Source organism: Thunnus maccoyii, chromosome 15 (assembly GCF_910596095.1).
Source record: "Thunnus maccoyii chromosome 15, fThuMac1.1, whole genome shotgun sequence".
NCBI classification, from domain to species: domain Eukaryota; kingdom Metazoa; phylum Chordata; class Actinopteri; order Scombriformes; family Scombridae; genus Thunnus; species Thunnus maccoyii.
In genome coordinates this window covers 3,519,244-3,532,154 of record NC_056547.1, presented here as the reverse complement: position 1 = coordinate 3,532,154, position 12,911 = coordinate 3,519,244, and the positions used below count along the sequence as shown (strand labels likewise).

Here is a 12,911-nt window from a genome sequence, read left to right as displayed (position 1 = left end):
TTTAATGTCTGTTTTTCTGTACATTTTATTTAAAGAACACTTTTTAATATCCTAAAAGATGCCTCACAAAAAAAGATCTTAATTAACTAAAAACACTAAAAGGTAGCAAAAGACATTTATAACTTTTTGTGACTTTATAACTCTGTTTTTTTATCTGTTTTTGGGATATTTCTGTATATTACATTATGTTCATGTGCAGTGAGAGAGAGCCGGGGCTGATCAGCTGATGCAGCGACACCACTTCCATCACCTACAGGATTTTGCAGTGTTTGCAGCGGCTAAAGCTACTTATTCCCTGCTGTCGACACTCTGAGTGTTTGTGAACAACGTAGGCTCAGTAGTCGTTGGTATACTGTCCTGCTGGGGGGAGAGGAAAAGTTGTAAAACAAGGCGATGACACAAACAGACAGACAGACAGACAGACAGACAGACAGAGAAAAAGAGACACAAACACAAAGGAAGAGGAATGAATACAAACATGCAGACGTTACTCACATCATCACACAGCAGGCTGCGAGCTGCACAGCGCCGCTTAGGCTGCTGTTTGACCTTTAACCTCAACAGACATCAAGGATTAATAACATCATGCATTTTTAACTTTTAAAGATGACTCACGCAGGGTTTTCTTTATATATATATATATATATATATATCACAATTAATCCAATTACTTCCAGTGTGTTTGTATGTGGTGAGAATGAAAACAGTTGACTGGATGCTTGTGATGAGTGCTGCGGCGCTAACTGTGAAGCTGTTAACGTGTAATTTCCCATGTGTGTGTTTTTTCTTTAGAAAGACTGTGAAAACAATCAGAGCTGTTTGGACTCTGGAGGGCAAATTAACACATAACAGAAACAAAAAGCTGCCTGAAGCGCTGAGTCATCATCTGCAGCAGCAATTTGTTGCATCTACTAGTGATATATATATATATGTATATATATGTAAGAGAAAACCTTCTGTGAAGCATCTTTCTAGCGACTGATTAAACCCACAATCACAATACTGAGTGACTTCACATCATAATCTCAGTGGAAACATGTTAAGATGCAGAATTCAGTCTGTGATTGGCTGCATGCAGTTTCAACCAGCTACTGCAGGAAGGAACACGAGTAGAACAACAGGAAGCTTAAAAGGTTTGTTTCACCCAAATTATGACCAAAACATTTTTATACACCACAGGATGGTTTTCAGAAGCATGAGGCTGGTTCTGGTTCTATGTGTTGAGGTTTTGAAATAATTTGAGACAATTTATGATGGAATTTAGCTTTTTTTTTTTATTTGTTGTACTAAAAACAACAAAAATGACATTTAAGGACAAAGTTAAGTAAAAATACGTCCAGATTTTTATCCTGTTCTTGTGTTAATTGAACTTGATATAAAGTCAAATAAAAATAAAGTTAATTTAAGTATCTATATGTCAAAATCTCTGTTTTTCTTCCTGTAAAACATAATATTTGATGATTCATCCTGCAGTCAGGGGCGTATAAATATATATTTTTGGGGGGACCCGTCAGTCGTGTCCATCATATAAAACCAGACTTGACTTCACTTAATGACGTCATTAAGCATGAAGGTTTGTTAAATCTGCCCTCGTTCTTCGCCTCTTGTCTAGTAAAAACAGAAAGTGAGGAAGGTGGAGGTGAGAAAAGCTCTTCAGCTCCACTTCTATCACTTCTTTCCAGAAAGATAAGATCAAATCTGTCTTGAACTAATAACCTGCCCACATATTCAGTTTCATCTAGAGATACGTCACATTACAGAAGCTAAAGACTCTCTGACGCATCACTTAACAACTCAACAGTAACTTCTCTTTTCAGGAACAATTTCCTTGAAAGTTTATATCAGTAACAGGTTTTTTAGTTGTTGTCATGATTTGGGTGAAGTGTCCCTTTAAAGCGCTGACAGACAGAGTTCTTTACATCTGATGCTTTATTCATGACAGCTAGTTGTTGGGATGTTTACTGTTCATGTTTCCAGCAGAAACAAACCTACTAGTTGATCACATGATATTTGAAATTGTACAACATTTCAAAATCACAGTTTACAAGTTTCAGGTTGAGGTCGTCATGCGTATTAGAGAAACAGTCTGAACACATCCAGTCTACTGATACTGAAGCAGAATTCTGCATCTTAAAGCGTGATTGTGTTTAAAGGTTTTTAATGTGAGTGTTGGATTGATGACATGCAGCTTGTTTAACTCAGTGGCAGCTTTTCAACATGAAAAGGAACCAAATGAATTAAATGTTTCACTCGATGACCTTCACTCCAAAAGACACAGTCACTGAAAAGCTTTCATGCTCAGTTCTACAGTTTACAACGTCCACATATTTAAAGAGGCTGATGGGTTTCAGGGAACATTTTTCTACTATCATAATTACAGATTTGAGACTTTTTAAAGGTTAAAGTTAAATGTTTGTTTCTTTCTTATTTGAAGGTTCTCTGTATCTCTTTTTACAACGTCCACACTCTGGCTGTAATTATAAAACAAGCACAGTGAAGGATGGTGTAGTCCACTAGTATCACTGCTGCCAACTTAGCCGCTTTTAAGACTCTTTTAGCGACGCTTTTTTAAAAAATTGGCGAGCAACAAACCTGGTGACTTTCTGGGCAGATCTTTAAAAATGTGTCTGGTTATTCTCTATAATTTTCTTACTGTCAATAAATCCAAACCAACAATGAAGTGATCTACTAACAAGTATTGTGTGTGTATCAAAGCCTGATATATCTGATTCCTCCGTTGTTGTCCAGAAACTATAAAAACACGTCAGTGAGCCGCACCGCTGCACTGGATGACATGTTCCTTCATCATGAGGGCAATGGTTACTGCTGACTGACTAATATCAGCCATCATCTGTTTTTAGTCTGTGGAGAGTAGTTCTGTGTAAGGCAGGCGCTACTGAGCATGTGCAGGAACGTGTTTCTTCTTCACTAGCTTGTTGTGCTACATATCACAAACTCTTAACTTTGTACTACATTATAAATTTCTCAAAGAACTTCAGTACAAAGTAAAACACTGTGAACAGAACCGTGTTCCTGCACATGCTCAGTGGCGTCTGTCTTACACAGAACTACTCTCCAGAGACTGAAAACATGATCACTGTTATTAGTCTTTGGAGCCGTTTCTAAACAAACTAACACAACCAAACTCTTCATGATGAAGCAACATGTCACCCAGTGCAGCGATGTGGCTCACTGATGTGTTTTTAATAGTTTCTCGACAACGGAGGAATAAGATATATCAGGCTTTGATACACACACAATACTTGTTAGTAGATCAGTTCATTGTTGGTTTGGATCCAAACATGAGACTGATCCTTTAACTTGTCTTCTTGTAGGGAGTCACTGATATCTCTCAGTGAATGAGAGACATGAATGAGCTGGGAATGTGCATTCCCAACGACCAATCACTGATCTCCATTGTTGGTCCAGGGAACTCCTCTTTTGTTTTAATTTGACTATAAATACACAGAGTGAGTTAATTCCAGTGGTTCCAGTGGATCATCTGTACAACTGTCAGCATTTAATAGTTTTTGGATATTAGAGGTAGACTCAGATGTCTATTGATGAAACTCAATGGCATAAAAACAATAATAGTTAATGGCTTAGCTGGTTAGAATCAGTTTAGTTTAGTTAGACATCATTGTCTTTACTTTCATCTTTTAAGATCTTGTCTATATGTTGTTATGTTATGACATCACAGACTTTTCGAGCAGGTTTTAGCTACTTGTCACTGAGCAGTATGGTTGATGATAAGATTAATTCACTTGTATAAAAACGATACATTATTAACAAGGAAAGAACATTGGTCAAAAACATGAAAAACAAATATATTAAATAGTTTTATCAAACTAGTTTGTCGGCTGTTCTAACTGATGTATTTAAGGGACCCTACGTACCTCCAACATTGTAGCCCATACAGGAGTTCTGGTCGCAGTAGCCCGGAGGTCCCGCAGGTCCGACCGGTCCAGGGACCCCTGGCCGACCAGAGGCTCCGGGATTTCCAGGTCGCCCTGATGGACCCTGACTGCCAGGTCTGCCCTGCCCATTGGCTCCTGAGAGGAAGAGGAAGAGGAGGCAAAACAAAGGATTTAATGAACACTTTATGTAAGTGTGATACTCGTGCAACGGACAAAAATACAAATGTCAGTTAAAAGAAAATGATGATGTATTTATTGTGTAATATGTTTTGCATGTTCTTCATCACTTTATTATTATCATTTGACCTGAGTGTGTGTTTACTGCACATTACACACTTTAACCTCTCATTTTTAAATGTATTTTTTTATTTTCTTTTTCTTTTTTATGTATTTTAATGTTTTTCTTATGAGTTACAACTACTGTATGAAAAATGCTCTTCTTCATTTATATGCTTATGGCAGATTCACTATATGTGTCACTCAGACTGCCGTCTACTGTTTTTTGCAGAAGTTAAGCTCCTCAGAAATGGCATCATTTTACATGTGAGTAGCAGTAAACATGCTCTAGGACACTTCTTATGGGAGAAAAAAGACAACATAAATGTAAGATTTGTAATTTTTTTTGTCTTGGGAAGATTGTCGGGGTTCCAGGGATATAATTGATTTGATGACTCTGATTGTTTTTCCTGGTTGTAATTGTTCTGTATCAGCCAGCAGGACATCGATACGTATCACGATATAAGTTGTTTTTGGGAAGGAAAACAACAAATCTTTTTTAAAAGATGCGTTCACTTCTCAACACTTTATTTCTGGTTTCCACACAGACGTTGATGAAGCTGTAAAAACTGTTACTGGAGGTAAAGTCAGAAATTTGATGATTTATGAAACAAGATCTCAAGTTATAAGAAGCGTCTTTTTCTCAGTAAAGTGGATTTACTGATGCTGATTTTGAGCTCATCACAGAGAGACTGCAGTCTTTATAAAGTGTAAGTTCTGCTGATTTTTACAGTGTGTTTTTGTTTCTGTTTGTTCTGCTTTGACAGAGTTTTGATTTTGAGATTAAGAGGTACAAATATCGACCCTCCGTCCGGACTAAAACTGCATTTTTCTCCCTTGAAAATGAAGCTTTTCCAAAATGGAGTGTAAATGTGAAAATGCTGGCTTGGTGTTGTAATGTGTTCGGGGAAAACAGAGCTTTATTATTATATTGCTGACAAAACAGTATCTTATCTGCTTTAGTGGTTTAATGTGGACGGAGTTAAAACTCCAGCTGTGTGACGATGTTACTCAAAAACAGCGTTTTAGAATTTAGCTTCATGTAGACGAAGTCTGAGAGCTTCAGTGTGGTTACCGGGAGCTCCTGGAGGTCCTCTGGGGCCTTGGACTCCCACACCTTGAGATCCCTTCTCACCCTTCTCTCCTGGTTGACCTGGACACACACACACACACACACACACACACACACACACACACCACTTGATTTCCAACCACTACATTTTCTCAACACATCTCTTCCTCTAGAGTAGCAACATACTGTATGTATCTACGTTACTTCTGTTGGTACATTTTGATGCTTTAAAGTAAATTCCCTCTTATACAGAATAATGTATTTGCAGCTTTAGTCACAGAATAACACAGCTGGTCTGGAAAAGGTCCTTCATACATGCTGGCTGCCAGATATTAGTCTTCAACCTGCTACTAATCTACTAATTTCTCTCAGTATCAACATGTGAAACTTTCATTTGTGCCTGTCAGTTAAACTGAAGGTCTTCCAGCGTCCAGTAACACCTCGTTAATAATCTTCACTCTCCTCCTGTTTATCTCCTCTGTTGGTCTTGTTGACAGTCTCACCTCTTTCTCCTGGTTGCCCGTTCTGTCCGTTCTGTCCTGGGAAGCCAGGTCTTCCTGGGGGCCCTTGTTCTCCCTGAGGCCCTGGGGATCCATTTCGGCCGGGCTCTCCGGGGGGTCCCGGCACGGTGCGGATGGACACTGGCGGGCTGGGTACGTGGTTGAGGATGGAGTTGTAGCGAGCCATGTGACCTGGAAATTTCAAGAGCAAAAATGAACAAACTAAACAAGCTCAACTGATTTTACACAACAAAGTTTGTTTCCAGGTGTTCAAGGTGTAAAAAGTGATATAAAGTATTTAGTAATTTATATGATAAATTGCCTCAAGTGATGTCATTTGAGTCAGCATTGGTTAAAGACTACAAGTTTGAAAAGTAAAACAATCTGGAGGTGTGTAGTCAGAAAGAAGTGAGGTTATAGACCTCTGTGGCTCCTCCAGGCTACGTTAGCCACTGCTAGCATCACACACCAGTCTCCACCTGAACTGTCGGTGGTTGAATTGCATTGTGGGTAATGTGGGCACCATATTTTGACATGGAGAAGAATGTGTGGAATAAAAAAGACGACGTCTCTGGTTCTGCTGCATCACTTTTAAGTCTGACAATGTTACAGAAGAGTGATGCTAAATTCCTGGAGAAGCTTTTTAAAACTGAATGTACATGAACTGCAGCTAAATTTAAATCATCACTTCATAAAAGAGAACTTGACTGTGGAGTAGAAGCTCAGTAAACACGTCTGACTGCAGCTTCAGTCAGAACGAATGATCTGCTGAAGCAGATTTGTCTTCAAACAGATCTTAACACCCGAATAGCCTGAACAAACAGGCGGCATGTGTTCCTGTTGCTCTGGATAATCCACAGAACACACTATCAACAGCTTTTATTACTGAACAAATAGTGTGAATTAAAACTGTTGGCAGAGAGTTCTGTGGATCATCTGGAGTAACAAAGAGATATTTCTGCAGAAATCTCAAAAAAGCCAAATAAAACCAAGATGATCTGGTAAGAAGAGAATATATATTCTTTTGATAAATCTTGAAACTAAAGCTTTTCTAACCTTAATCCTAAAACTAAGTCTTAAGACTGGATGAAATGTCAGGTCATGGGATTGTTGTGTACTCACTCTGAATCAGCTGCTCACAGACCTGCCTGGCGATGGCCTGAACTGATGCTGTCGACTGGAGGTCACCCTGAAAACACACAGAAGCAGAAGTGCTATTTATAATTTTTATATGAACGGTGGTTCAGATGATGACAAGTACAATGACTGAGGTGTCCTGATATAACAGATTATAAACACATTTTGAAAGAAATTGATGATGATGAAATGCGTTTGTGTGCGCTGGTTCTTTTTAAAAACTTTCAAACAGGAAGTATAAAGGTTTATTAAATCATTCTTTGCATCTGTTGTGTTTGATTTCTCAGCTGTTGCCACAGTTGCTGCAGATGTCGGACATTTTTCCAGCTGTAATAGTTCCTTCATGCTGATGATGTTGTGAACACAGTGTCCAACAACACCACACACTAAAGCAGTTTATTCTCCATGCTCTTATTTCTACATGTTCTTTGTTTTGTATTTTTGTCTGTGTGAAAGCAAAATGTAGTTGAGCTGTTATTACTGAAGTCAACTGTTGCTCTGAGTGTTTCCCTTAAAGAAAAAAAATAAAAGAGGCAGCCATTCGCCTGCAGCTGCTGTCAGCTGAGCATTTACTGAAACTCTACAGTAATTTAACTTAACTTAATTATGGCGGGAAAACCCTTTAACTTGTCATTAGAGAGCTTAAACACACTAAATCACTCTCTGCTGTGAATCCTTCAATCCAAACAGCAGCGTCTTCTGGACGGCTCGAGGTCGACAGGCTGAGATGTTCACATGAAATAACCAACCATTGAGTCTGATGTTTTTTTAGATAAGAGAAGTTCTGAGAAATTTGCATAGAGCGGCTGAATGAAAGATCACTGTGGTCTGAATATAACATTAGAATCTCTTGAGTTACATGTGAGGTCAGAGGTCTTAACTGTGGCACCATCTCAGTTTGGAAATACCCAAATTCATCTGCCAGCAAGATGAAGCAGAGATAATAAACCTGATGCAAGATTTTGTTATCGTCTTCGCAGGAGGAAACACCTTATCATGTTTTTCACTACAGCTCTACTTATTGCTTACATACAAATTCTTTTTTTAGTCTTTTATCTTTTGGTTCTTGGAAACTGTTCATAAAAACCTTTTATTATTTATTGTTATTGTTTATTTTTGTGATCAAACTTTTTTATTTGGTCTTATTTTTTACAGCACTTTGGGCTGCACATTTGCATGACAGCCATACAAATGCCATACAAATAAAGTTATTATTTATTATTGTATAAAACTGCAGGCTCATAATATAATAATATAATATAATAGGACACAATATAACAACACAAACTACAGCGTCAACATGAACTGCAGCTTAAAAAATAACCAAAGAATCAACAACTTCAGTTAAGTTAACAAGGGGTCACAATATGCTGGTGAGTTAACATGCAGGAAGATTTATTTATTTATTTATTTATTTCCATACAAAGATTATTGGCTACTCCTGCCTGATGGAAAAAGACACTTACCCGTTCACCCTTGTCTCCCTTGTTTCCAGGAGGACCCTGCAGAACAGAAGAGTCGATCAGAGGAGCAAAAAAAAGAATTAAACTCTGACAACCTGATCAGATGTGACAACGACGATGAAGACGATGAAGACATGAAGCGAAGGATCCTCCGGACAGGACTTCAACCTGATCATCTGTCACATGTAGCAAGAAGACTTTTCTTTAAAATCTGACTAACGAGTTTATAGTTTTTCTTTTCTGCTTTTTGATCATTTTAGGGCCTCAGGTTCATGTTGTTACCTCTGACTGAAGCACTCCTGACTGATAATTAATTAATTTATTACCTCAGGAGTTAATGTACTGAACTGAGCTGCTGTAATCTGTAGTTTGGACATTCTCTTTGACATGTTTGATGATGATTTCTTTGAGAGGCTTTTATATAACTGTCAGGTTAAAAAAAACATACAAACTCACAACTAATCTGAATAAATAACGGTGCTCCAGTTAACAGTCCTTTCCTTGGAACAATGAGCCACTAAAACCAACAACATTGGTGCTGTGATTGGTAAAAACACGCAGTAGAGAACTGACTGAAGACTGGATCTGGACAAAGTTATCTGCCTGAAGCATCTTCAATCCAAGCTTGTAAAAACACAATAAATTGACATGATGATAAACATTTCAGCTAAAACATCTGAGCTATTAAAAACCAATCTTTATCCAACCAGCGCCGTCACCAAAAACTACAACTACTGTATGTTTTCCTCCAGAAAATTCACAAAAAGACTTGCAGCTGACAATAGCGTTGTTAATTAGTGAAGGAGAGCTCTTTGCAGTCCACCCACGTATCTGTAATTACATGCTTGACAACATTTTATCACAGCGGTGCAAAAGTAATTTGTCAGCAGTTTGTATCACATCCCACAGAATCTCATCTTCCCTGCGACGTCGAGATGTGATTTGCTGTCTGTGAACGTTTCATTTATTCAGGAATAAACGCCAAAGCAGAGAGCGGTCACATATTGAGTTAAACTAAACACTTCATCAACACAAACAAAGAACGTCTCTCATTATCCCACAATTTGATCACGTTTTGCTTCAGGGTGCCATGATTCCATTCAAAAAGGTTCAGTAACATAACTATAAACATCCATCATGGAAATTAATATCAGTCAATATGATATGATGGAAATTCTTGCCTGCAGTGTGATGAAAAAACTCTCTGTAGTCTCTTACAGTAGCAGTCAGAAGTTTGGACTCATTTTCTCATATGTGAATATATTTATTAACCTGAAGCTTAAACACAACACGCAGGATGTGAAGTAACAAAGTAAAAGCAGCTCAACATATAGTGAGCTAGAAAAGAGCACGAGGTCAGGAGGAGCAGTGTGTCCAACATGTTGTCTTTATCAGACCTGCAAACTCATGTAGGATGAAAAAGACACCTACAAGTTTGATAACTGAAGTATTTTTTGGTACCAGCCTCTTAAATGTGTTACTTAAATAATAACTTAAACATTAATCCACAAATCAAAAATGAAGTATTTGCAGCCATAATTATTTTCTGTCCTGCTCAGCCAGGTGCCTCTTTTTCAGCACTTTCCCTTCCTCGACTACTCCTCTCCTTCACTCTGCTGCGCTTGAGGACGGCTGCAGTGAAACTCTGCTAACTGAAGGACCGTTTACTGACACCTGTAGCACACGTATGACGCACCAAACGGACAAAAGCAGCAGCCGAGGTAAAGTACCTGACATGTTGATGCTACTGATGTGTCGGATTTTACACAGAAAACCACAGATGTGGGTGTTTTGACACACTGTCGGCTAAAATGACAAGTAAAGCGGAACTTCTCTTCATAATGTGCCGCTTTCAGAGCCATATTTATCACCCAAAACTGCTGTAAAGCAAAAAGTTTGCAGCTCTGGACAACACATCCCAGCCAGAGCTGATTTAGTACGGCCTTGTCTTATGACAGTGAGACATTTTAGAGTCTTATAACAATACTAAAGGTTACTTATTCTACAACACAATAAGATGCTGAGTAAGTTTAGAGCATAAAAGCTTGAATCTTTAAAATGAGAATCTATTATTTTTCCAAACATGCATAAATAAAGTAAATTTTTAATACTATCCATATTGTAAAAGAAGTGTTAATTGCAGAATATGTTGTTTAGAAGGGCTGGCTGCAGGAGTTCTTTCACAAACTGGTGACGACACACACTCTTCCCCAGAATCAGCTGTGTGTTAATCAGATAAACCCGGAGAGGAAGGTGTTAATCCCGCCGACATGACACTCTGATCACCTCACTGGACTCTCTGTGTTCCTCTGACAGACTCTGTTAAGCCTGACTGACATGACTTCCTGCCTCTTCCTGGATATTTACACACAGCTTCCATGTTCTTTCAGCAGCTTTTGTCAGACGGGTGACAGGAAACAGATTAGACAACAGGTTGTCTTCTGTTACAGGGTTTAAACCCAAACTGGTAAGGTAAAAAGATAAACGAGAAGAAGCGGTCCTAGTGTGTGACAGACTCACCGGTGGTCCCAGTTCTCCCTGTTTTCCTGGAGGGCCCGTGTTTCCTGGGGCCCCTGGGGCTCCTGGAGTCCCCTGAGGAGACACAGACAGACGTGAGGAGGAACAAAACAGTGATGCATTGAATCATAAGACAAAATGTTCAAAATGGACGTCATGCAAGAAGCACTCGTACGAGCGATTTAAGAAAATCAGTGGCGTTCATCAGTTTCCTCATACTCAGAGTATCTCTGCCTTTCTTCACAAGGGGAGAAACACTTTATAAATTACATATATTATAGGAAGCTATTTTCCTGCAGGCAAAAGGCCAGCGCTGGTCCAAACGTAGTCTATATGCAATTTTTCTGAGGCGCAAGTCTACTATTTGACTATTTGGTCATTTCCAGGCAGGAGGAGACGCACAGCTGAGGCTGTGTTTACACTGATTAGGCGGCGCGGTGCAATTTTGGTGCTCATTTTGGCACAAAATTGCGTTTGCAATAAAACCTTCTCAGATCACCTCTTATCGCACACGGAGGGCAATTTATGTGGCTTCAGTTGGCAGAGACACACACACACACACACACACACACACACACACACACACACACACACACACACACACACACACACACGCACACAGACATCTCCAAAATCACAAAACACCATTTCATTTGTGTTCTGTTGGATACCGTTTCCCACAACAACTTGTAGAATGTGGATCCTTTTCCATGTTTACTAAACAGCTGTAGACGTCCCACAGCAGCAGGAATGTGTTTCATCTACAGTCTCTGATTTGAAAGACGGACTGTGCGCTACTCTGATGACACGTCATTGTATTAATATTTTCTAATTGTTTTGGCTCCTCTACTACTGACATTCCTCAACTTATTATTTGTTATCTGCTGATTTCTGAAAACAGGATTTAAAGCTGTAGTGCGATTCTTGTTTTTACTCTTTGGGAACGAAATTCACCCACAAACGGAGAGGAACATGGAGCCTTATATGGACATTTTAGGGGCGTGGATTATGCAAATTATCCTCATCAACAGGTGACACTCATCAGGCTGAAAGGAACGATTAACGACAAGTTCAGGCAGTTCAGAGAGTTTGTTGAATCTGAACACTCATACAGACAAACATCACAGAGAAAAGTAAGAGTTTTAGGATAAAAATATGAAAATGTTCTTGCATGAGGCCCAATGTCCGCTACAAGTACTCAAATAGCTCAAGATATAGCATTACGGTCAATATTTATCAGTTCAGTTACACATATCATTGACTTAATAGTGCATTGTTTACCACCAACCAAATACAGAAATATCAGGTATTTAAATTTGTTTTTCCAGGTATTGTACTTTCAGTCATTCGCCACAGAAGACTTCCAAACAGTCTAAAAATGAATTTGATTTCATAAATCTACTGAGACAGAACAGCTTCTGTTAGAATTGATAACGTGTCATCTTCTTCTGCACTCATCTCCTGTGGAGTACCACAGGGTTCCACATTAGGCCCACTTTTAATTTTCCTTACATACACTTACTTTGGGGTCTATTTTTTCCCCCCAGAAAATATAACATCTACTACCACCTCTATGCAGATGACACTCAGCTGTGCTTAGGTGAAAAAAACTGGTGATCCATGCTACTTTAACTCCCTGCTGCACTGCCTTAAGGAAGTAAAATTTATGGTATTTCCTATACACTTGTCTACTTCCATTCATTTCATACTTTAATTAAAAACAACAACAAACAACAAAACAAAAACCTTCTGTCTAGTGCTCTTTCTCATTGTACCTTGTCAGCTATTTGAGAATTTGTCCCACAGCTCTATTTGAGTCACTGTCCTTTAATGTCTTGCCTTGATTGTTAGTTGCTTAAAAGCATCTGCCGAATGACACAATGTAAATGTGAAATCCTGGAAGACTAAAAGCTTCCTACGGCTGAATGAGAATAAAAACTGTGGTTATCATTTTCAGCCCAGCAGAGTCCTCTAACACACAAATTAACATTGTTGGGACTCTGTCTGGGTGTCATTGTTGATTCTAGTC

At 38.8% G+C, this 12,911-nt stretch overlaps 1 protein-coding gene across 1 annotated transcript in view; it reads right to left on the bottom strand.

Moving 5' to 3' along the window:
• The window catches only part of LOC121912967 (collagen alpha-1(XIV) chain-like), a 214,534-nt gene that overhangs the window by 2,135 nt on the left and 199,488 nt on the right, over positions 1-12,911 (bottom strand). The window contains exons 42-47 of the mRNA XM_042435553.1: positions 10,886-10,957; positions 8,369-8,404; positions 6,888-6,954; positions 5,769-5,957; positions 5,269-5,346; positions 3,897-4,052 (exon numbers count right to left, since the gene is read on the bottom strand). Coding sequence (XP_042291487.1) covers positions 3,897-4,052; positions 5,269-5,346; positions 5,769-5,957; positions 6,888-6,954; positions 8,369-8,404; positions 10,886-10,957 — 598 coding nt within the window. The remainder of the gene's footprint in view (positions 1-3,896; positions 4,053-5,268; positions 5,347-5,768; positions 5,958-6,887; positions 6,955-8,368; positions 8,405-10,885; positions 10,958-12,911) is intronic.